General features: G+C 53.5%; 10 protein-coding genes across 10 annotated transcripts; 3 read left to right on the forward strand and 7 right to left on the reverse strand.

Annotated features, from left to right (window-relative positions):
• Positions 1–669: 669 nt before the first annotated feature.
• AYO21_10908 (hypothetical protein) lies at positions 670–5,100 on the reverse strand (the record flags this gene model as incomplete). The annotated part of the gene is made up of 1 exon (XM_022660813.1): positions 670–5,100. The coding sequence occupies one exon, from the start codon at positions 5,098–5,100 to the stop codon at positions 670–672; it is 4,431 nt and encodes a 1,476-aa protein (XP_022506856.1).
• Positions 5,101–5,717: 617 nt separating this feature from the next.
• AYO21_10909 (hypothetical protein) lies at positions 5,718–7,925 on the reverse strand (the record flags this gene model as incomplete). The annotated part of the gene is made up of 1 exon (XM_022660814.1): positions 5,718–7,925. One exon carries the CDS (start codon positions 7,923–7,925, stop codon positions 5,718–5,720), a length of 2,208 nt encoding a protein of 735 aa, XP_022506857.1.
• A 367-nt stretch (positions 7,926–8,292) lies between these two features.
• On the forward strand, positions 8,293–9,645 carry AYO21_10910 (hypothetical protein; the record flags this gene model as incomplete). Its single annotated transcript, XM_022660815.1, has 1 exon — positions 8,293–9,645. One exon carries the CDS (start codon positions 8,293–8,295, stop codon positions 9,643–9,645), a length of 1,353 nt encoding a protein of 450 aa, XP_022506858.1.
• Positions 9,646–9,799: 154 nt separating this feature from the next.
• On the reverse strand, positions 9,800–10,897 carry AYO21_10911 (hypothetical protein; the record flags this gene model as incomplete). Its single annotated transcript, XM_022660816.1, has 1 exon — positions 9,800–10,897. The coding sequence occupies one exon, from the start codon at positions 10,895–10,897 to the stop codon at positions 9,800–9,802; it is 1,098 nt and encodes a 365-aa protein (XP_022506859.1).
• A 533-nt stretch (positions 10,898–11,430) lies between these two features.
• AYO21_10912 (hypothetical protein) lies at positions 11,431–12,525 on the reverse strand (the record flags this gene model as incomplete). The annotated part of the gene is made up of 1 exon (XM_022660817.1): positions 11,431–12,525. The coding sequence occupies one exon, from the start codon at positions 12,523–12,525 to the stop codon at positions 11,431–11,433; it is 1,095 nt and encodes a 364-aa protein (XP_022506860.1).
• A 1,585-nt stretch (positions 12,526–14,110) lies between these two features.
• Positions 14,111–14,632, reverse strand: AYO21_10913 (hypothetical protein; the record flags this gene model as incomplete). Its single annotated transcript, XM_022660818.1, has 1 exon — positions 14,111–14,632. The coding sequence occupies one exon, from the start codon at positions 14,630–14,632 to the stop codon at positions 14,111–14,113; it is 522 nt and encodes a 173-aa protein (XP_022506861.1).
• A 290-nt stretch (positions 14,633–14,922) lies between these two features.
• AYO21_10914 (hypothetical protein) lies at positions 14,923–16,161 on the forward strand (the record flags this gene model as incomplete). The annotated part of the gene is made up of 1 exon (XM_022660819.1): positions 14,923–16,161. The coding sequence occupies one exon, from the start codon at positions 14,923–14,925 to the stop codon at positions 16,159–16,161; it is 1,239 nt and encodes a 412-aa protein (XP_022506862.1).
• A 65-nt stretch (positions 16,162–16,226) lies between these two features.
• Positions 16,227–17,102, reverse strand: AYO21_10915 (hypothetical protein; the record flags this gene model as incomplete). Its single annotated transcript, XM_022660820.1, has 3 exons — positions 16,227–16,348; positions 16,408–16,550; positions 16,612–17,102. The coding sequence occupies 3 exons, from the start codon at positions 17,100–17,102 to the stop codon at positions 16,227–16,229; spliced, it is 756 nt and encodes a 251-aa protein (XP_022506863.1).
• A 1,188-nt stretch (positions 17,103–18,290) lies between these two features.
• On the forward strand, positions 18,291–19,349 carry AYO21_10916 (hypothetical protein; the record flags this gene model as incomplete). Its single annotated transcript, XM_022660821.1, has 1 exon — positions 18,291–19,349. The coding sequence occupies one exon, from the start codon at positions 18,291–18,293 to the stop codon at positions 19,347–19,349; it is 1,059 nt and encodes a 352-aa protein (XP_022506864.1).
• Positions 19,350–19,383: 34 nt separating this feature from the next.
• On the reverse strand, positions 19,384–19,938 carry AYO21_10917 (hypothetical protein; the record flags this gene model as incomplete). The annotated part of the gene is made up of 1 exon (XM_022660822.1): positions 19,384–19,938. One exon carries the CDS (start codon positions 19,936–19,938, stop codon positions 19,384–19,386), a length of 555 nt encoding a protein of 184 aa, XP_022506865.1.
• Positions 19,939–20,595: the final 657 nt, after the last annotated feature.

Raw genomic sequence — 20,595 nt, forward strand, 5'->3', positions numbered from 1 at the left:
GTTGTGCTTTCTATTGCCTCCTCGCTGCCTCTCGGGTTGGTTTGTTTTGTGTTTTTTTCTTCTGTTTTTTGTTCTTATGTCGGGTTGTGGTTATGGTGTATGGGGTGTGGGGTTGTTTTTTTTTTTGGGTTTGTTTTTTGTGTATGTAATTTTTGTGTTCTTATCCCGGGTTACAGGATAAAACACCCCCTCCCTGGGGACTATTTGGTCTTTTTTGTCCGGCTTGTCCCCCTGCCTGAAAAAAAAAAAAAAAAAAAAAAAAAAAAAAAAAAAAAAAAAAAGACAAAGCGGGAATGAATGAATGAACGAGTCAATGAATGGAAAATCATGAATACAATCAAGTCAAAAATAAAAAAGATACATACAAGCAATCACAACACAACACATTAGGGGGGAGAGGCGCTGGCTGAGCTGGCAGAGTCGCTCAACAACATGGAAGAAAATCCCATCGACAACAAACACCACACCACATGACAGGGACAGGAACAACGGGCTCGCTGATAACTCGTCATCCCAAACAGAATCAAAACACCCTTCTTCTTTCTCCTCAAAGTCCAATACCTCGTTCCCGGCCCGCGTGAGACTGACAACAGGCTGACCGCCTCAAAAGACATCCCATACATGTCCTCAATTATTCCATCACATCCGGACTCCGCCCGGTGAAGACCACTAATCTAAATCCTCGTCGTCGTCCTTTTCAACATCGGTCGTCGCCGTCGCGCTCAGAGTCTCGTCATCGACACGGCTCAAAATCCCCGCCATCTTCTGATGCTCCTCGAGAAAGTCCTCGCTCAGATCGTCCAATTGCTTGATTTGCTCCTGAATGCCGGCCAGTTGGCCTGCAACATTACGGCTTTTCTCGTTTGATGTTGATGGTAGTGCTGATACTTCTTCTTGCCCTGCTAGAGGTGTGGTCTCGTTAGCCATGGCGCTCGCTGCCGCGTCTGTAGAAGCTGCGTCTGCAGGGCTAGCCCATCGACTAGACTCCAGACCTTGTTTGGGAGAGGCAGGTGAGAGGGGATTCACAGACTTCCCGGCGGACTTTGGGCTCTGAAGCACAGTGGCCTCAGTCTTGAATCGCTGCACTTCCTTCTGGGCGCTTTCGGCAAGGTTGCGTTGGGTGTCGATCTCAAGCATTGCCCCTTCCAGCTCGGCCTCAAGGGACGCGATCATCTTCTTTGCTTCATCGAGACTCGCTTTGATAGTGTTGACGTCCTCGGATTCCGAACTTCCCTTGTCCGCCAGTTTGGCGTCATTCAGCTCAGTAAGGACTTTCTCGAGTTGAGTGTCGTATTCCGCCTTGGCCTCGCGGATCGCAAGGTCGTGCTTCTCTTGCAGCGCCTGAAGCTCCTTTTGAGCATCCAGGTACTTCTCGTTCAGTGCCTCAAGCTGGGCTGGATCAGGTCGCTGCGCCGCTGCCTCCTGGGCACTGAGAAGCTCTTGCTTCATGGCTGCTAGAGCCGTTTCGCGTTCTTCGAGTGCTAGAACCATGGCTTCGTGGTGCTTCTTCTCGACTTCTCTGGCCTGTTCTTGTGCTTCTGCAAGTTGAGTTCGAAGTTCGTCCAGCTGCGCAGATGAAGACTGGCTCGACTCCGCGGCACTGCGCGCCCCCTGTAGCTCCGCTTGCAGTTGCGTCAGTGCGGCTTCGTGCTCCGACTTGATCTTTCGCAAGGCTTCCTCGTGTTGTTTCTCGGCTTCCGCAAGGCGGGCACTAGCGGCCGCACATTGCTCCTCAAGTTGGTCAACCTGGCTCTTCCACTGACTCTCCAAGGTTTTCATGATCTCGTCTAATTGGTCGTCGTGTTCTTGCTTCATCCGTTTTTGGACTTCTGCCAACTGAGACAAATTCGCGGCTTGACTCGACTCAATAGACTTGGTGTGCTCTGCGCGAATCCGCTCAATGTCTTGCTCATGTTGTCCCCGTAGCGTCTTCTCTAGCTCGCCGAGGGCTTTTTCATGTTCTGCGCGTAGGGCCTCCATGTCCTCCTCGATTTTGGCCTCCAAGGCCTTCTTCGTTTCCAAGACTTGATCGTGTTGCATTTGAATTTCACTCATTCGTGCAAGTTTGAGGACCGAGGTCGACATGTCTGCTTGCAGTTTCTCGAGAGCTTCATTGAGTTCCTCCTCCTTTTCCTTGGCCTCTTTTTCGGTATTTTCTAGAATGGATTTCACCATCTGTGTTTGGAATCGGTTACCCTCGAGTTCTTGTTGGAGAGATCTGATCTGCGACTCCAACTGGCGCTTCTCTTCAGCGAGGCTCGATCGCAAATCATCCAGCGCCTCCTCGTGATGAGATTTCGCTTTGATCTCCATATCCTGAAGTTGCTGTGCGTGCTCCGCTTTGAGAGAGGCCATTGTCTCAGCATGACGGGCGGAGATCTGCTCTTCCAACTCACTGAGCTGTTTGGCGTGCTCGGCTCGGACTGTTTCCATGGACTCTTGCATGGACTTGAGCTGGTCCTCTAGATCCTTGACCGCAGTGGCGTGCGACTCTTTCAACGCGTCCAGCGCCACTTCCCGCTCATTAGCTCTCTGCTGCTCCATCTCTGCTATCTGCTCCGAATGGATCGATCTTGCCTCTGCCAATTCGGCCTCCACAGTATTGAGTTGTTGCTCGAGATTCCTTACTCTTTCAATGTGAATCTTCTCGGCCTCTTCGACAGCTTTCTGCTGAGACTCCGATGCCTCAGACTTCACACGGTCGAGTTGCTGCAGATGACCAGCTTCAATGGTTTCCAAATCCTTGAGAGACGTGTTCATCTGGTCCTCCAGCTGCTTGATCTGGGATGAATGGGTTTGCTTGAGGGTTGATGCCTCCTTTTGCGAGTCGTGGAGCTTTTGCTCAAGTTGTTGAATCTGCTCAGCGTGAGCGGATTTCAGTTTCGCGACTTCTTTCTCGTGTTTCGTCTGCGATGCGGACACAGCGAGTTCAAGTTCCTTCTCGTGAGCAGATTTCACCGCAGCAATTTCCTCTCGCGCAGACTCGCCTTGGGACTCGCGGTCCTTCAAGATCTTCTCATGATCCGCGGTAACCTCGTCGAGGGCGGTTTTCGCGGCGTCTACTTGACGTTGCAACGCCGCGAGAGCCCCTTCATGGTCTGCTCTCTTCGCCTCCGCATCTTCCCTGGCCTTTTGCAATTCAGATTCGAGATCCTGAACTCTATTTGAATGCGAAGCCCTACTTGTCTCAAGCTCGTCGTTGATGGCGGCCAGGTCAGCTTCAGCCTTCTTCAACACTTTTTGCAATTCGCTGTCTTGCGCACCCTGTATTGTCTTCAATTCTTCTTGGGCGTCGCTCAATTGTCGCTTGATGGTGTCCATTTCCGCTGCATGGGCTTTCTCGGCGGCAGCAAGGGATGATGCGGCCGCGGCATTCGTATCGGCCTTTTCTTGCTGTAGAGCTTTGATCTGGTCCTCCAGCTCACGCACCAGCGCTGCTTGCGCGTTGCTTTCGTTGTCTTTTGCTTGTTGGAATTCGAGCACTTGACTTTCCAAAGATTGAATGACATCGTTTTGCCGGGAAATTTCTCCGGCGACTTTAGCTAGTTCCTCCTGTTGACCAGCGATGTCTTTTTGTTTGCTTGCGATCTCTGTACGTGCCTCCTCAAGCTTGTCCTGGCTTTCGGCAAGCCGCGCTTGGTACTCGGCTTCGAGGGTGGCAATTCGGGTCTCCATCTCCTTTTCTAGTTGTGCATTGCTATCCCTCGTCGACGTGTGTTCAGCAGCCGCACTTCGAAGTTCCTCTAGCTCCGACTTGGACTGATCAATCTCCTTCTGAGCAAGAGCCAGTTCCAGAGTGAGCTGTTCGGTTTTGGTATCGTGCCCTTGAGAAAGCTCTTGCAGCTTTTCTTGATGTGCACGCTCCATTCCCGAGATTTGAGTCTCGTGCAGCGATGAAAGTTGCTCAATCTTGGCGGCGTGTTCCTTTTGCATCGCGTCGGTGACCCCTAGCACACGCACGCTCTCTTCCTCCGCAGTCTTGCTGAAGTCTTCGAGTTTGGCCTTCAGTTCCGCTAGCTCGGCCTGTAAAGCCGCGACCTGCAGACTGCTGTTCTCGTCCTGTAGTTGAGCGCCAGGCTCTTCCAGCTGAAGTTTGTCTACTTCGACCGCCGACTCAGAGGGCGTTTCTTCAATCACCGATTGAACCTCCTCCAACTCTGCGGCCGTTGGAACTCGGCCGTGAGTACGTTCAAACGCCCTAACCTTGGCAAGGTCCGACTTCAATTTTGCGATTTTGCTTGCAGCCTCGTCATCCATTGACTGCTGTTCTTGTTCATCGGCGCCATCCGCCGTCATAGCTGCCCTCAACATGCTGTTCACGAGCTCAAACTCTCTGATCCGCTGCTCTATCAAGAGCGACCTCGTAGATTTCCTCGACCCCAATGGCGGACGAGCGATACCGATTGTGGCGTTGTTGTCTGGGGCCGATGTAGCATTTTCCTTGTTATCTTCCGCCTCTTCTATTCCAGCCTTGACTGCGGGAGAGGCGGGAATCGTGCTCAGGCGCTTCTTATCAGCAAGAGCACCGGTCCCGACACTTCTTGAGGAGGTGAGAGGTCTTGCGCGTGCGGTAGACGGAGTCGACAACGAGGTGCGGGTCGAGGTCGGAGTGGCAGCTACCTTTCTAGCAGCAATTGGACTGCTGCTGGACTGTTGTGCCGATGTAGTTGCAGCCTGCGTTGATGTGCGTCGAGCAGGGGTGGGAGCAAGTGACCTGGAGGTAGGGCCTCGATCAGAAGTCGTGGAGGCTGCCAACGACATCCTCTTTGGTCTTGCAGATATGCCATCTTTGCTCTTCTCGTCGCCAGAAGGCTTCTCGTCCACCGACGTCTCTGATTCTCTTTTCTTGTGTGTTACAATTGACGAGGTCGAGGCTGTGCTAGGGGTCTTTCGGGCGGTCGTACTGGTCGCGGTCGGTCTGGCCGGCGGCTTGTTCAATGAACTTCCAACGGCAGGCCTGGTAGCGGAGGAAGTAGAGGTAGAGGTAGCGGCCGGTCTGCCCGTGGTAGACAATCGGGAAGCTGGAGTCCTGGCCACTGGCCGCGATGGAGGATTGGTCGCCTTTGGCTTGAGCGTCGCGGTTTCATCCTTTTTGTCCATGGCTGCAGTGCAGGTTTGGGGCAGGACTTTTCACAAATTCAACCGCAGAGCAAGAGAAAGACAGATGGGACCAGAAGCAGGAATCGATCGGGAAGGGAGAGGAAGGAGAGAATATCAATCAGCCTAGTCTCAGACCTGCTGGCGTGCGACCGATTGGGCGAAGTCACCGCGACGCGTTTCTTTTTGGCTGCGTGGGAAAAGTCTTAAGGACGAGCCACTCGAAAGAAGCGAACAAAAAGCGAAGAAGCGAAGATGCACGCCCCCACCACCAGCGACAGCATCACGAGGCTAACTTCTCTATCACAGACGAGTCTCTCGCCAGTTCCTCCTCCCTCACTGATTCCCCGAGATTAGTGGTTTCAGCCTGCTCCCGTCCTCGTTCTCGGCTTTGAGACACCTGCGCGCCGCCGTCTCACCCATGACCGATACGATCAAGACTACTTTCAAAGGAGGTGGAAGTGACACGGCTGCTGGCTCGACCAGGACATTCGGGAACCAGAGAGCCGGTTCCTAGGTGCCATCATTCAGTATCTCTGACATGCGCATCAAATAAAGGGGTATCATGCAGCCAAAGCTATCCAGAACGAAGCAAAACAAACAGCCCACGCCTTTATACATCAACCAGGAACACTCCTCAACCAGTCCCAGGACTCATCCAGCTCATCTTCCAACTGTCTCGCCATGGTCTGCTTTACCCATCGGGCTTTCGCCATCAGCTGATCCATGTCGTATTTCTCCAGCCTACCTCCAGGCCCACCGTAAGCGTCGATGATATTTTCCCATCTTGACTCTCCGGTGTACTCTTGCAAGGCGTTGACGAGCATGATCAACTCACATTCATTCCATCCCGTATCATCTGGAGGGGGAATCTCTTCCGTGGGTTCTCGTCTCATCCTCGGCCTGACACGCGCAGCCGTGCCGTTGAAAGACCCAGTGTCTTGTCTGCGGCTAGACGCTGGCAGGACATATTCCTCGCCAACAGATATATCGTCAATGTCGATGAGCTGGCATTGTGAGCTGGGAACTGACTCATTCGGACGCGCCACACCATCATGGGAATAGTGATATTGTCGATGTTTTGCCAACGCCGCTTCTATGCTCCGCCGGTACTCAGCCTTCTGTTTTTCCAGGTTTTGCTTCTGTTGACGTTCAAGCTCGTCAAGAAATCTCTTGCGGTCATCCTCGTCAACAGCGCGACGATAGTTCTCCACGATGTTTAAAACGTGGACCTTGATGTTGGAATGTGTCTTGCTTTTGACCGCATTTTCTAGCACAGGTCTCGGACTCCAAGCCTGGGCGCTTCTCACCAGTTTGGATGTGATGTTCAGGAGCTGGCAGAGTTCTCTCAACGCTGGAACGCTGAGCTCATCGTTCTGAAATAAAGCCCTGAGGGCCCGCTTGGCCAGGTCCAACGACGTAGGTATCAAGTGCTCATATAAGTCACGAACCATTCTTTTCCGCTTGGGGTCGAAACGCATGTCTGGTTGATAGTGGTAGTCACAGATATGTTTGCATCGTCGCCTCAACAGGCCCAGCGTCTCCCGTTTTTCACGTTCCAGTCCTCGAGGAGATCCGGGGCATCCACGACGGACCGCCTTGTAGATAGATGCAAGCTTTGTGAACTCACGCGCGCATGCTTTGCCTTCGGTCGACTCTGGTTCAGAGCAGGCGCGGCTCTCGATGACTTCAGCGGCTGCGACTAGGGACTCCGTCCAAGCGTCCATGCAGCCATGGATTTGCACTGCTATCTCGATCCCTGACAATGCCGCCTTAACCAACCGTTCTCGTTTAGCTTCAGCCTCTGCCACAGTCTGTTCTGCAGCATCGCGGTCAGCCTGAGTTCGTGGGCGCCGACTCTGTTGCGTGGTAGGTTCGGCAGACTCTTGTCCTTGGTCAGCATTGCCTATTGTGCCTCCATGGTCTGCTTCGACCGCCTCAACAAGGATATGAGGCTCGAGTATTGCCTCAGCCAGGGCTTGCTTTGCAATTTCAACGAGTGGGTTAGATGATCCACCACCGGGTGGTGGATTCCGTCCAATCTCGAGGCCTGCATCCGTCCCAGATCCAGCAGGCTGACGTGCAGGCTGTTGTATTTTGGGCCGGTATGACCCTTTAGAAGGCCGATTTTGAACCACCTCATTTGTTGGAGCTTCTTCTGAAAGTTCTCGCTCTTGTTCTGGTGGAGCTTGGTCTTGCCCTTCTCTTCGAGAGGCTTCGAAAAGATCCTCACCGTCAAAAGGCTCGCGATCAGTAATTGTAGTCGCTTCCTTCAGCTTGCTAGCACGTTGGGGTTTGTGAAGAGACCGACCAATCCTCTCAATCCTCCTCCTTACAGGCCGCTTTCTAGGCGAATCGTCCAAGTTTACCAGCGCATTTGTCCTGGTTTCTAATACGCCCTTGCCTTTGAAAGGCGATGCGGTGTCTTGCGGTCGTTGATTGAGCGCCCTGAGCTTCTTTGACGGTCCTAGCAGCGCCATTTTCCTAGAGTTCGTTTCCGCGTCGTCAGGGATCTCGAACAGGTCGCGTCTATTGAGAAAGGTAGGTGCTGAGAGGGATTTCCGCGCCTGTAGTCTTCCGGATCTGCGTCGGGAGGGGCTTGTAGTCGTTGCCACAACCACATCAGAGGTAGACGGGACAGGTTGTTCGATCCGGCTGCGCTTTCTCGGGGGGGTTAACGCATCGGACGCGCCACGAGATTCGCTCTTCCGCTTCCTAGGAGAGCTTTGCATCGAGTGGGCTGCCTCTTCGTTGAGAATGGCCGTCACGTCGTCTGCCTCCCACTCGAGCGCATCGCGAACAGCAGATCTGCGCGTAGAGCGCTGCATCGACGGCCGACCCAGGAGCGAGAACACAATTTGGAAGTATCATAGGTATTTCTGTCATGGAGTTCAAAGCGTTGGTGCCAGCGCTGAACTTGGGAGGTTTAAAGTTCAACGTGTTGCGCCCCGCGATCCATCGGTTGCGCAGGCGACGTGGCCACGAGGCTGAGATTATATAATCGAACCTCAGCCTTGTCGACAAGCCAAGCACAGACATCACCAACATTGTATCATCACATCCACCAACAACTGGATTCATTATCCTCGTTTTGCAGGATAATTCGACTTCACATACAACTTGCCACGGCCATCTCCATCCGTTCTCAGATATAACCAGACTGGGCGGATCGCAAGGAAACCCCAAACAGCGGTCATGGCGAACTTTCCCCTGCTCGCGAAGATTGCGGACGTGAAAGAACATCGATTCGAGAAGCCAGTGAAAAAGATATTCGATGGTCCTGATGTATCCTTCTTCCTAATGTCTCTCGCGTATCGGGACATCATGATATTCATGCTTCAGCTCAACAGATCTGTTTTACCACGCAAAGTTCAGACGGGAGGAAAGGACACAGTCTCGGTCTGGCGGTTAAACTCAGAGGAGGTCGTGTTCTCAGAAGCTATCTCTCGACTGCGCACTCTGTTAGACCACCTAATAGATCTAGTCGATGCTGTTCCTCCCGATACCGGTCCTAGGCGATTTGGCAACGTCAGCTTCCGCAAGTGGTACAAGATCGTCGAAGGAGAGGTTGGCGACTTATTGGCCCAGCATCTGCCAGAAGAACTCGGCCCAGCGCATGAAGAGCTCTCGTCATACCTCTTAGGGAGCCTCGGAAGTTCTCAGCGGTTGGACTACGGAACGGGCCACGAGCTCAGCTTTCTTGCCTTCCTGGCTTGCCTATGGAAGCTGAGTTTCTTCGCCGAGCGCGAACCGGGTGTGGAAGAGCGAGGAATCGTCCTCGGTGTCTTCGAGTTGTACCTCGTCCTCATCAGGAAACTCATCAAGACATACACTCTGGAGCCGGCCGGGTCTCACGGGGTCTGGGGCCTAGACGACAATTCATTCCTCCCGTACATTTTTGGTTCTGCCCAACTGTGTCCTCCTATTGCCGAAAGCGACGACACGCCTACTGAAGGCTCGCTACCCAGTGCTCCCGATGCGTCCGCAGTGACTAAACTCAACCTCGTCGAGAAGGAGAAGGACTCAAACATGTACTTTTCGGCCATCGCCTTCATCTACGACGTCAAAAGAGGCCCTTTCTGGGAGCACAGCCCCATGCTTTTCGACATATCCGGCATCAAGGACGGCTGGGGCAAGATCAACAAGGGCATGATCAAGATGTACAATGCAGAAGTCCTTTCCAAGTTCCCCGTCGTCCAGCATTTCCCGTTCGGTTCCCTGTTCAAGTGGGAGAAGGATCCCGAGGCTAAACCACCACCACCCTCGACACACGCTGCGAGCCAACCTCTCCGAAACCCAACAGATACCAATGCGCCCAGTGCAATGAGGCCGGGTGGTCCTCCGATGGGGTCAACAGCCGCGCCCTGGGCCTCGAAACCCTCGGCCACGCCAGCGGGCTTTGTCAATGGTGTCACGCAGGCCCCTTGGGCTGGTCGAGCACCTCCGCCGCCCCCTCCTCGTGGTGGCTTCGCTGCAGCACAGAGACGACCCCTGCAAGCATTGAAGGAGACGGAGACGAAGACGACCCAGCAAGTGCCCAAAGGGTAAAAGTTAAGCGCTGTACCAAGGAAATGCGAGACACGACTTCTTTTCTCTTGTGAAATGTATGAATTATGAATATGAACACCCCAGACGTAAACCCCCTGGAGATTACCTATTGAAACCCCAGAGGAAGTACTGCATGCATGGAGGGGCAGGGGTATCACGATGAATCAGAATCATAGCCCACCACCAACGCCGTGCTGTTTGTTTCCACTTTCGTCGTCTTCGTTTCTTTAATTTCTGGATGGCGATGATGCCTTTCTGCGTCCCCTTCATCCGCCCTTTTGCGTTTGACTCTCGGCTGCCAGACATCTTGCTCCCGTAAAAAAGGATCGGACGTCATCCTCGTATTACTGCGTAGTGTGCTCTGAAGGATCTCCTTCCTCTGGTCCTGCTTCGCCGTGGTGCTCGACTTGGACCGAGAGGAGGATTTGGAGGATGTAGTTGCCGAAGAGGTCAGGTTTCCATTGTCGCGAGGGCTGTGAAACATGGGCGTGGTCTTGGAGCTAGTCGTCGTCGCCGAGAACGACGAAGCCAGGTCGGGATGCTCGCCAAAGTCGACAAACTTGGCCCTCTCGCCATCCTCGGCACTTTCACCCACCACATCCAGCTCCAGTCCAAACTTGTCCTTCAAGGCCTCTCCGGATTTCTCGTCGGCCTGTCTTTTCCGCCGGCCCACGCGAAACTCGGCGCGGAGGCGCCGACTCCGCTCGTACGGGTCGGCCCAGTCACGGTCGCTGGCCTTCAGGAGGCTCTCGAGCCTCTCCTTCTGCGAATCGAACAGGCTCTTGTCTTGGATCTTTTTCTCCAGCGTGCCGAACGCGCCGTCGCGCTCCAGCCGAGCCTTGTCCTCCTCGCTCACAGCACCACCAGCGATGCGGATCTCGCCGTCGAGGACCTTGTCGGCGCCCGTGTCTCTCCTCCGCCCGCCCTCGACGACCACGTACTCGGCGTTCTTGGGATCGGTCCGCACCTCCAGCCAGCCTCCGCAGGCGGCGTGCTTGAAGCGGAAACTCCACACGGGCGTGGAGAAGTAGTTGCCCACCTTCTTCTTCTCGGCGTTGAACCGCACGCCCTGGCCGATCAGCTGCTCGGGCCGGCAGTGCGTGCACCAGATGGCGAACGGGCATTCGAAGCGGACGGTCAGGATGCCTTCGGTCTTGAGCTTGCGGGCGCGCGAGCCCAGCGCGTGGCCCTTGCCGGACGCCGTGTTGAACGAAACCACGCCCTCCAGGTCCGGAGGGACGTAGCGGCCCATATTGAAACCCTGCATTTTGTCGGCGGTGACGGTTCGTTGTCTGTGACGTCTTCGTGGTTAGAGAAAGGAGGAGGGAGATTAGGAGTCGCCCGCGCGGCCCGCCCGACCTCGATCAGTCGGGCTCTTGTGATGTTGTAATTCGTCCTCCAATTTCCAGACGAGCACCCATTTCAGTATCTGCTCGGCTGTACGGCGATGTTGTGAGGCAGAAATGCCAGGGGGACAGAGAGGATTGGGAGCGGTGGCAAGTGTGGTGGTTGTCGAATGCCGTAGGGTCCAGATTTCTGAAGCGCAGTTGCACATGTGCATCGCGAATAAGGCTGATGCTTAGCCGTTCCTCGGGGCGGAAGATTGGGTTTATCCGCGTCCAGCAGCCGTACATACCTTCTCACTACCGATACATGCTGTGGTGGTTGAACCGGTCACAAGGCTCAATAAGACTTACTATATACTATCTGGGGTCATCTCAGGAAGCGCTGAGGGATGTCTATGCATGACCGAGACTGAATCCTTTGGCCGGCCATTTTCAGCCCTCAGCACTGAAATGCTACACCTTCCCGCTTCGCCACATTCGACCCTCCGCCAGCGAAGCCTGTACCTTCGCAACTAATTTCGACCAACCTGCCGACCTTGCGACTATTGTCCTTGGCCGGCTTCTGTTTCTGCTTCTTGTCCTTGTTCTCCTTGTCGTCGTTGTCTCCAGCGGCTTCGGGTGCCGGGCCGCTCAGATCTGTTTCGCAGACATAGCAGAGAATCCTGGCATTGGTTCCTTTACCTGCCTTCGACGACACACCTTTGGATGCGGTGCCCACCAGAAACAAGTCAGCGCAGGCGCCGCAGACGACGTGCCCGCACCCTTCTGCCGTTCCCAACATCGGTTTCGAGGTGTTAGTCAGGGCCTTCTTGCAGCTTGGACAGAGCCTCGTTGGCTCATCCGCACCCGCGCCCTTTTCTGGCTCGATCTCTGCAAAATTGACCGTGATGAGCGATTTCAGCGAGTAGTTGTGTTTGTCCTCCGGTGTCGATGCGGGACACAGTGGATGGAGCTTTGGCTGTTTAGATTTTGACGCTGTAGCTGTGGATCCGGAGAGGCTGTCGGAGCCTGGGATCCAGAAACTCGCTTCGGAGGATTTTGGCTTCTTGTTCCTTTCGCTGCCTTGCTCGCCATTACTCTGTGTTTCTGACAGACGGGCATGCAACTCCTCGGCTTCCCTCTTCCTCTTCCTTCCTATCATCTCAATCCCATCGTCCGCAAAACCCATTGCGGTCCTCTCAAACACTTCCAACTCCCTTTTTCTCTTCTCTTCTTCCTCTCTCGCTCTCTCCTCGCGCTCCTCCCTCTCCCTCATTTCAGCTTCCTTCTCCAGCCGTTTAATCTCCTTTCTCTGCGCCATGAGATCGTTCAGCGCACATTCCCTGCAAAAGAGATGGACCTTTAGATTGTTGTTGTTTCCCCCACAGCAAGCCACGGGAACCTTGGCATAGCCCAGACACAGGCGGCAATATCCAAAGGGCAGAAACGAGTCGCGTGTAAGTCGGGTTGTTTGAGTCCCCCAGCTTGAGCGCAGGAGAGAGCGTTCGTGAGAGGTGAAGAAGGCCAAAGACGTGTTGCGCTTCGAGTGGGACATTGTAAGCAGGAGGATCGTCGCCACCCCCCGAGATGGCGCACGGTCGACAACGACGACAGGTGCTCCTCAAAAAGTGTTCCGCTTCTGGGGCAAATCTGCTTTACCGCTTGATATTCTGTGAGGACTGCAAACTCCGTCCAAGATATAGACAGATTTCTAGACAGCTAAGAAAAACTTCGAGCCCGCTGGAGCCAGTAAACGTCATCCACATGGAACGCTTCGAGTCGAAGTAGCCGGCTCTTCTTGATCGGTTTTTCAGATCCGATTCTCGTCGACTTCCGTTATAGAGAGCGCTCGTGTCGTGGAGCAATCGTCGTAACTTTGTGGCAGTCTTGGTATGGTTGTATGTACCTAGCTGTGGGACAACAACCGCATCAATGTGGTCTATGTCACTGGCGGGCGCGCCCTTCAAGAAGCGACTGAGGGTCAGATTACACCTCGAGTGGTGACTGATGCAGATCAGGTACAAACAATACAGATCCGTTATCTGGAAAGGCGCTGTCTAGTACATAGGAGGAGCTGCGGACTAAGTGTTGGTGACGATGCGCTTTTTGTATGTTCGGAACAACTCCGGAGAAAAGAAGGGCCGAAGAACACGGGGATATCAAGAGATAATCCGGGACACCAGCCTGACTACTTGCAGGCTCTCCGCCAGCCTTACTCGTTCTCGCTTGGTACGGGATAGAATGTGTATTACTAGTGGCCGTCGTCCTCAAGCAATAGCACGTTAATTGTACAAGACACGGGCCTACGGCCAATGTGTAATGACCGAAGCAATCATCTTGCACAGTGCGCACTCCGAGCCTCCTAACTGATCCATCCATGCATCTCATATGTGTCAGCCTCATATTGCACGAGCAGACATACAGCCCCCATAGATTCACAATGTGCCGGACCCCGACCCCAGTTCGTGACGATGTAGAGATGTGTATGCCCTTTTCAACCTGTCTCTCCTCTCCTACGGCGCTTGAAGCAAGAGCATTCCATGAATAGTTGGACGGTAAAGTATGCCGGAATCCAGACCGTAACTACCAGCACCACCAGTAATATCTGAGCCCACAGAGGCCAGTCTAGGTAATTCGCCGCTGATCGGCGTAGGATTTGGTCATGAAGACTGTAGTCCATTCCAGGCACAGGTGCCATTGCAGAGGACAGCTTCGGGGGTGGCTTTGGATTTGTGGCTTATCACGAGGCAATAACGTCTGCAGTAAAATCGTCAGAGAAGAGTTCTAGCTCGTCATTTATTGGCATCAAAGCTTTACCTGGCTCAAAAAGACCAGCCCGACCACGGCAAGCTGTAGCTGATAGATCGGACGACGTTCCAAATAATAATCCTTACGTGGCGCAGGTGCAAGCGATTCTCCGCGTTTAAAGTCATGATCGACTGCAATGCATGGCGCCGACGAGTTCGGGTGTACTGCAGGTTGACAACATAAAGGTAGTAATCTTGCCAGCTATGCCCGGGTGGCGAAAGTCCTCGCCGGTTTCAAGGCATTGTTTTCGTGTCAAAGGCGTTTGAGTGTTGCGTCTGCAAACAAATGTCCGGACATAGACACATCCCACACAATGACTCGGAGCACAGTCATCACAGCCATTTGCGGCCAGCAGCAGTGACTCTTTGCTTGAAAACAGGACTCTTGATGGGATTTCCAATCGTGTAGAATGGGTTCATCAAGGTCTTCACCCAGAGTTCGAAGACCTCGTTCATAAATTGTCGAATGGCCTCTTCTGTCTGTGGACTGGTGGGATTCTGCGGAATCGAAGTCGATGAAATGGTCGTCGACGCTCGAACTCCAGCAGAAGAGTTTGTCATTGCCGATGGTTGGTGGAGAAGCATAAATCGCACATTCGTCCCCGTCATAAAGCAGCTGATGTGCGAATTGGTGGGTGCGTAGTTGTCAATGACTTTGAGCCACATGTTTGGCGTAAGCCACTGCACTTCTTCCACGACGTCGAGAGCGGCGTGGACTATGAATTGATTCATATACCGAGAGGTCTCGCCATTGCGGAACCGAGCGACACCGTCACCGCCAGCTTTGGATGTGCCGAAGGTCAATTCAAAGAGCGGCGAGTCGGTGGGTGATACGATAACGAAGTAGTATGACATGTTCCTTTCACGCGGCGCGAATCACCGCTCCTTCGAGAAGTCCTTGAGATGTGAGATCGACCTTTACCGGCAGAGTTATTTCCGTATCGCACACTCAAATGGGTAGAAGAGAGAGATTAAACACTGCAAGTGGTGATCGAGACGAGGCTCGGCACAACTCCGGGGAAAATGTTGATGTCGTGGTGGCACGTCAAGAGATGAAACTCCCATCCGCATTGTGAATCTACATTCTCGACACAATCCACAGGTACGTTGTCGGCGGTGTTGACTGCGATCATCACTATTGCGGCATGCCCCCTCTCGCTTTCGGCCTCAACTCCGCCAAAACATCCTCAGGCGTCTCGAAGCCCGCGCAGAAACGCAAAGCGTTCTTCGATGATGGCGATGATGGAAGCGAGGAGGCCGCAGCCACGCCTCCACCTGCTTATGGCGCGAAGAAGACCTCGAAACCCCTACGACCCTTAAGAGATCTTGACGATGACGACCATGACCACGAACCTCCGAGAAAGTCGCCCAAGCTGTCGCAGTACGGTCTGCAGCTTCCGAAGTTAAAGGCCTCAGGATCTGCAGTGGAGACGGACAAGTATGTCAATCTGTCGGCCCTGCGCAGTGCCAAGTTGCATGACAAAGAAGCCTCGAAGATTGATGCATCTGTCTACGACTACGACGCTGCCTACGAAACGTTCCATGCAGAGAAAGAGAAAAAGTCAAACGAGGCAGGGGGATCGTCGGGCCCCAAATACATGGGATCACTTCTACAGAGCGCTGAGGTGCGAAAGAGAGATCAGCTGCGAGCCCGAGAGAAGCTCCTGCAGCGTGAAAGAGAAGCAGAGGGAGATGAATACGCTGACAAAGAGAAATTCGTGACTGGAGCATATAAGAAGCAGCAGGAGGAAATCAGGCGCATGGAGGAGGAGGAGAAAAAACGTGAAGCAGAGGAGGAAGAACGACGCAGGAAAGGTGGAGGCATGTCCGCTTTCCACAAGCGGATGCTAGAGAAGGACGAAGAGAGGATGCGGTTGATCAAAAAGGCCGAGGAGGAGGCCGCAAAGAGAAAGGAAGACGGCCTAGAGGAGGAGACGCCGATCGAGGAAGAGGAATCTGAAACGAAGATTGCTGAGAAACTGAACAAGCAAGGAGCACGCATCGTCGTCAACGATGAAGGTGAGGTGGTCGACAAGCGACAACTCCTGTCCGCTGGCCTGAATGTGGCGGCTAAGAAGCCCGGGAGAGAGCAACAAGCCACCGCGGGATCAGAATCTGCTCGAAAGGACGAATACTGGAGATCATCCAAGGCAGTGGACGCGCGCCATGCTCAGCGGGAGAGACAGTCACGGATGATGGAGCGACAGATCGAGGAGATGATGGAGAAACAGAAGCAGGTCGAAGTGGAGGAGCAGAAACAACAACAGGACAAGAGCAAGAGCAAGGTCAGCGAAGCCGATAAGATGAGTGCTAGAGAGAGATTTCTGCAGCGGAAACGGGAAAGAGAGGAGGAAGCGAGGAAGAAGAAAGAGGCTGGCGGTTGAAGCGAGTCGAGGCATTGGTTCAAACCACTTTGTTGACACAGTCCTCTGGCTATGCCCCGCCCGTCTTACTGGATGAACATGCCTCCATCGACGGCGATGATTTTGTTGTGGACATAACCAGTCTTGACAATCCACAGCACTGTCTCTGCGATTTCTTCAGGCTTTCCCAGTCTCCCAATGGGAATTTCTGAGCAATGTCTGGGTCAGCAACCTCAAGCACCAGAAACAGCGAGAAGAGTGGCTTACTAGCAGACAACTCTGCTGTCCCTCCAGGCAGCATCTTGGTCTCTTCGATTAACGCTGGTGCAACACCGTTGATGGTTATGCCGGTCTTTGCATAAGCGCCAGCTAGCCAATGCACCAACCCGTGCAGGGCCGATTTAGAGGACCTGTTGAGTGAGCAGACAATTTGCAATAACAAAACACGTTACATCGCAGATGAGCACTCACGCATAATGGGGTCCCACCACACCACCGGTGAAGCCAGCGACACTAGAACAGAAGATGATCCTGCCCCAACCAGCATCAACCATCTTGGGGATACACAACTGGGTGAGCAAGAATGCTGTGCCACAGTTTGCTCTCCACGTTTTCTCAAAGTCCTCCACGGACACCTCGCTGATATCCTTGACTCGGGATACCCCCATGGTCAGCCCGGCGTTGTTGAAGAGGATGGTTGGATGACCCATTTCTCGCACGACGTTGGCGTGGAGAGAGCGCGTCTCGTCGTAGGAAGACAGGTCCGCGCGGAAGGCAGAGGCGCGCACATTCATCGATTTGAGCTGCGCGACGAGGGATTCTGCCGTGTCCGAGGCACTATGGTAATGCACGGCGATGGAGCAGTTGAGGTGAGCCAGGGCGAGGCATGTCGCCTTGCCTATTCCGCCTGTTGCTCCGGTCACCAAGGCGAGATGCGAGGAGAGGTCTGTCGTCAATGCCATGGTTCCCACCTACTCTTCCTCAAAGCAATGCCTATGGGGAAAGGATCCGTCTAGTAGGCTCCTATCAAATGTCCCCTGTCCAAGTTCTTCCGTGTCTCTTTTTGACAGAGTCTCGTGCTTTCCTCCTCGGTCTTCTACCGTCGAATCCCTTGGTTCTTCGCCGCACTAGTTATTCTTCTTCTTCTTCCTCTGCCCGAGTCCTCTACCGTATCCGTCGGCAAAGGATATCTGGCGAGAACCGGTCGGTATCACAAAAATGTAGAGAATGCTGCAAGTAGGACGCGGTATAAGCGGCACGGGCACTGGCACTGAGCAAGGACCTGCGATGATTGATGACAATTGCAGTTGAAATGGGGGGATCTTTGTGTCTACCTACCGAGCGTACTGGTGATGGATGGGGAGGGTGATGATGGCGGGACAAATCAACCATGATGCTGCTTATCCCCGAAATGACGATCTAAACGCCGAGAGAAGCGAAGGATTCGTAGAAAAGCCACAAACCTTTGCGGTACAGTGCCCTTGTTCATTCAACAACAGACACAGACACATACTCGATACATACCCGGTACGTGTCCAAGACTGTCCGTCATCTGCAACTTACGCACACTCGTACCAGAACAGATATATACTCTATACCCTATACTCTGGACGCATCTTCCCGTCTCTCGTACACCGAGGGTGATCGACATACCCCGCGTGAGAAGCACATCCCTCTTGGACTGCTGGGACGGGTGGATGGTTACTGAGCTGAGCCGTGTAGTGACGGACAGGAGAAGAGAAAAGAAAAGAGAGCAAAAGTACGGCAAGAGAGGGGACGGGAAAAACAGATAGGAGAGGGGGGTTAAAGCGCTCTCAATAGATAGATCACTTTGCTGTATCTCCTTGGGAGGGAGGGGAGGGGACGGAACGGACACCTGTGCACCCAGAAAAAACACCCTTCCTCATACAATAGGAATTTCTTTGTTGGATATCAGACCGGCAAAAGGTCTCGTAGTACTACACAAAGACCCAAGAAGCGGCGGCGGAACGGGGTGGGCTTTTTCATCACCTGTTGCGAGTCTTGGATACCGATACGATACACAGTATTCTGGGCAGAAACAACAAGGCTGTCTACAGCATTCGCGTTGGAACTTCACGGTGGAGTATGATATGTTTGGAGCTGGCCAGAAGAACTGACCCGCCTCCACAATGTCCCTGTCACCTCATCGATCCTCCTCATCATGTCCCTCGAGCCTGATTACTGCCACCCTCCAACTGCAATACCTGGCCGAAGGGGCTGCCAACGTCATCTACAGCGTCTCGGTCCTGTCACCGCAGTCTCTTCAACAACACTCAAACTGCTGTGTCATACGTCTCCGCAAAGACCTGGCCTTCACGAAACCGGCGGTGCAGGTCCTGTCGGAATTTCGGGACCGCATCGTACCACTTTTCAACAAGGAGCACGGATCATTGCTGCTGGAGCAGGCGCTGTATAAGCTCACGCCAGAAATGGTGAGTAGGGCAAACGGGGAATTGCGAGAGATGGACGGCGTGGATTTATCTGCCCTTTCGGCAGAAGACGTCAAACGCAAAAAGATCCGCCATCATCACCGACGACACATCTATTTGCCCTCGTACGAGAATGAGCAGTATGGAATTCTGATGCAGAACTTGCAGGGCCCAGGGATCGACTGGCTTGTCGAGTTCAAGCCCAAATGGCTGGTGCAAAGTCCCAGTGCGCCTGTAGACGCAAGAAACTGCAGGACGTGTGCACTCAATGCAATGCGGAGAAAAGCTGGAGCTCACCAAGGGAGAGGTGACTCGGGGTTTTGCCCGTTGGACTTGTTGGCGGATGAACATGCAGTGTTGAAGCGGACGCTGGCGAATATCTGGCCACTCGAGAATGGAATTGACGACTTTGTGACGGTCTTCGCAGAAAAGGTCCAGCCTGCTTTGAGACATCTTCAGACTCTTCAGAAAGAGTATGGGTGCGTGGCATTGGACGATTTTCTCCACCCAGCTGGCAAGGACTTTGGCGTGGCCATGGCGTTGAGGGACTGCAGCGTCTTTCTAGCTCTCAGGCGGAGTACCAACGCCGGCGATGGGGGGGTTGATGTTGTAGACGTCAAGCTGGCGGACCTAGATCTCAAGACGGCCGAAGGAGGCAAGATCCACAAATGGGCGACCATGGAGCAGGAGCTGCTTGACGGTGGCTGGTATCAGAGCTTGGAGGGGTCGGATTGTTGGATGAGCCGTCGGCACCTCTGATGAACAATTCCCATTATATTAAGTGTAGATTCCGTCACCAGTTATGTTTGATGGGAAAGATGAGATCGGCCAGTTTCTGGATGTGGTGGTGCTCGATGGCTCTTATCCCGGTCTTGATCTGCTCCAGCAATTCCTCAGACAAGCCGCCCCTGCGTCGAGCGTAGATATCGATGCCCGCAGGTGTAAACAGGGTCTTCTGGAAGTAAGTGACAACCCAACCGCCCTCTTCCTCGCCATAACCCAGTATCTCCCAGTGGCTCGATGCGACCTTCAAGAGTCCCTTGCCGCGCCAGTGGTATGCACCTTTTGTGTTGGCGTCCGGGGTATCGACACCTTCGACTCTCTTGTGCTTGTCCGAGGTCAGGGGCTGGTATTCGACCAGGTCATCGAGCTGCTCGGCATTCTGGGGTAAGGACGTGTAGGTGATGGTTACATTGCGGTTATTCTTCCACATGGGAAGCGTCGAGTGGGTAACATGCCACGTGCCCTGTAGGAAGGAGACGTGAGGAGACTCGAAGGTGTCCTGATTTGTAGTAGAAGCCGTCGACGGCGGTCGGAAATTCAGTAGTGGACTTTGGGCTGCGGTCATGATTGTTGGTGTTGGCGCGCAAACAGGTGCGTTGGAGATGCGGCTTGGGGAATTGGAGAATGAAGATAACACAGACTTGACTGAGCACCGAATAGAACCACTGGACGGTTAACTATCGAGCTATGTGCCGAGTACCTGGTAGGTAGTTGGGTTGTATAAATCGAGTATTGGGTACTGTCCGCGGAAGTGGATGGTACAGACGACAAGACAGACCAGCTACTTAACTACGCCGTGCTGCGCCTCACTTCCTACGTATGTACTTCCCGCAGACATTCATCTCTTTTTTGTGCCACGCATATATCGTACTTGGTACTTGTACACAAATGGCTCGATAATCACACCACATTTCTATCCTATCGATCCTCTTCGTAACTCGATGCTTTGTCACTTTGACCTAGACTGATGGACACCCGACGCGGTGCATGTAGACATACTCTCCCGATGTCCTTGAAAATTCAGACGTCTGAAACCCCTGCCACACAGTCCCTGAGTTGTTTCGAACTGACGGGGTCAAACACGAATCTCTGACCGGAGGTGTCTTTGCGTTTCAATGGCATAAATAATCTACCGTAGCAGAATCTTGATCGACCGTAGCGAGGATTGCCCCGCACGCACTTTTACTCACATACCAACGCGCATTCCAGCATCGAGGATTCA

This window comes from Fonsecaea monophora (genome assembly GCF_001642475.1).
Source record: "Fonsecaea monophora strain CBS 269.37 chromosome Unknown Scaff136, whole genome shotgun sequence".
NCBI lineage: Eukaryota > Fungi > Ascomycota > Eurotiomycetes > Chaetothyriales > Herpotrichiellaceae > Fonsecaea > Fonsecaea monophora.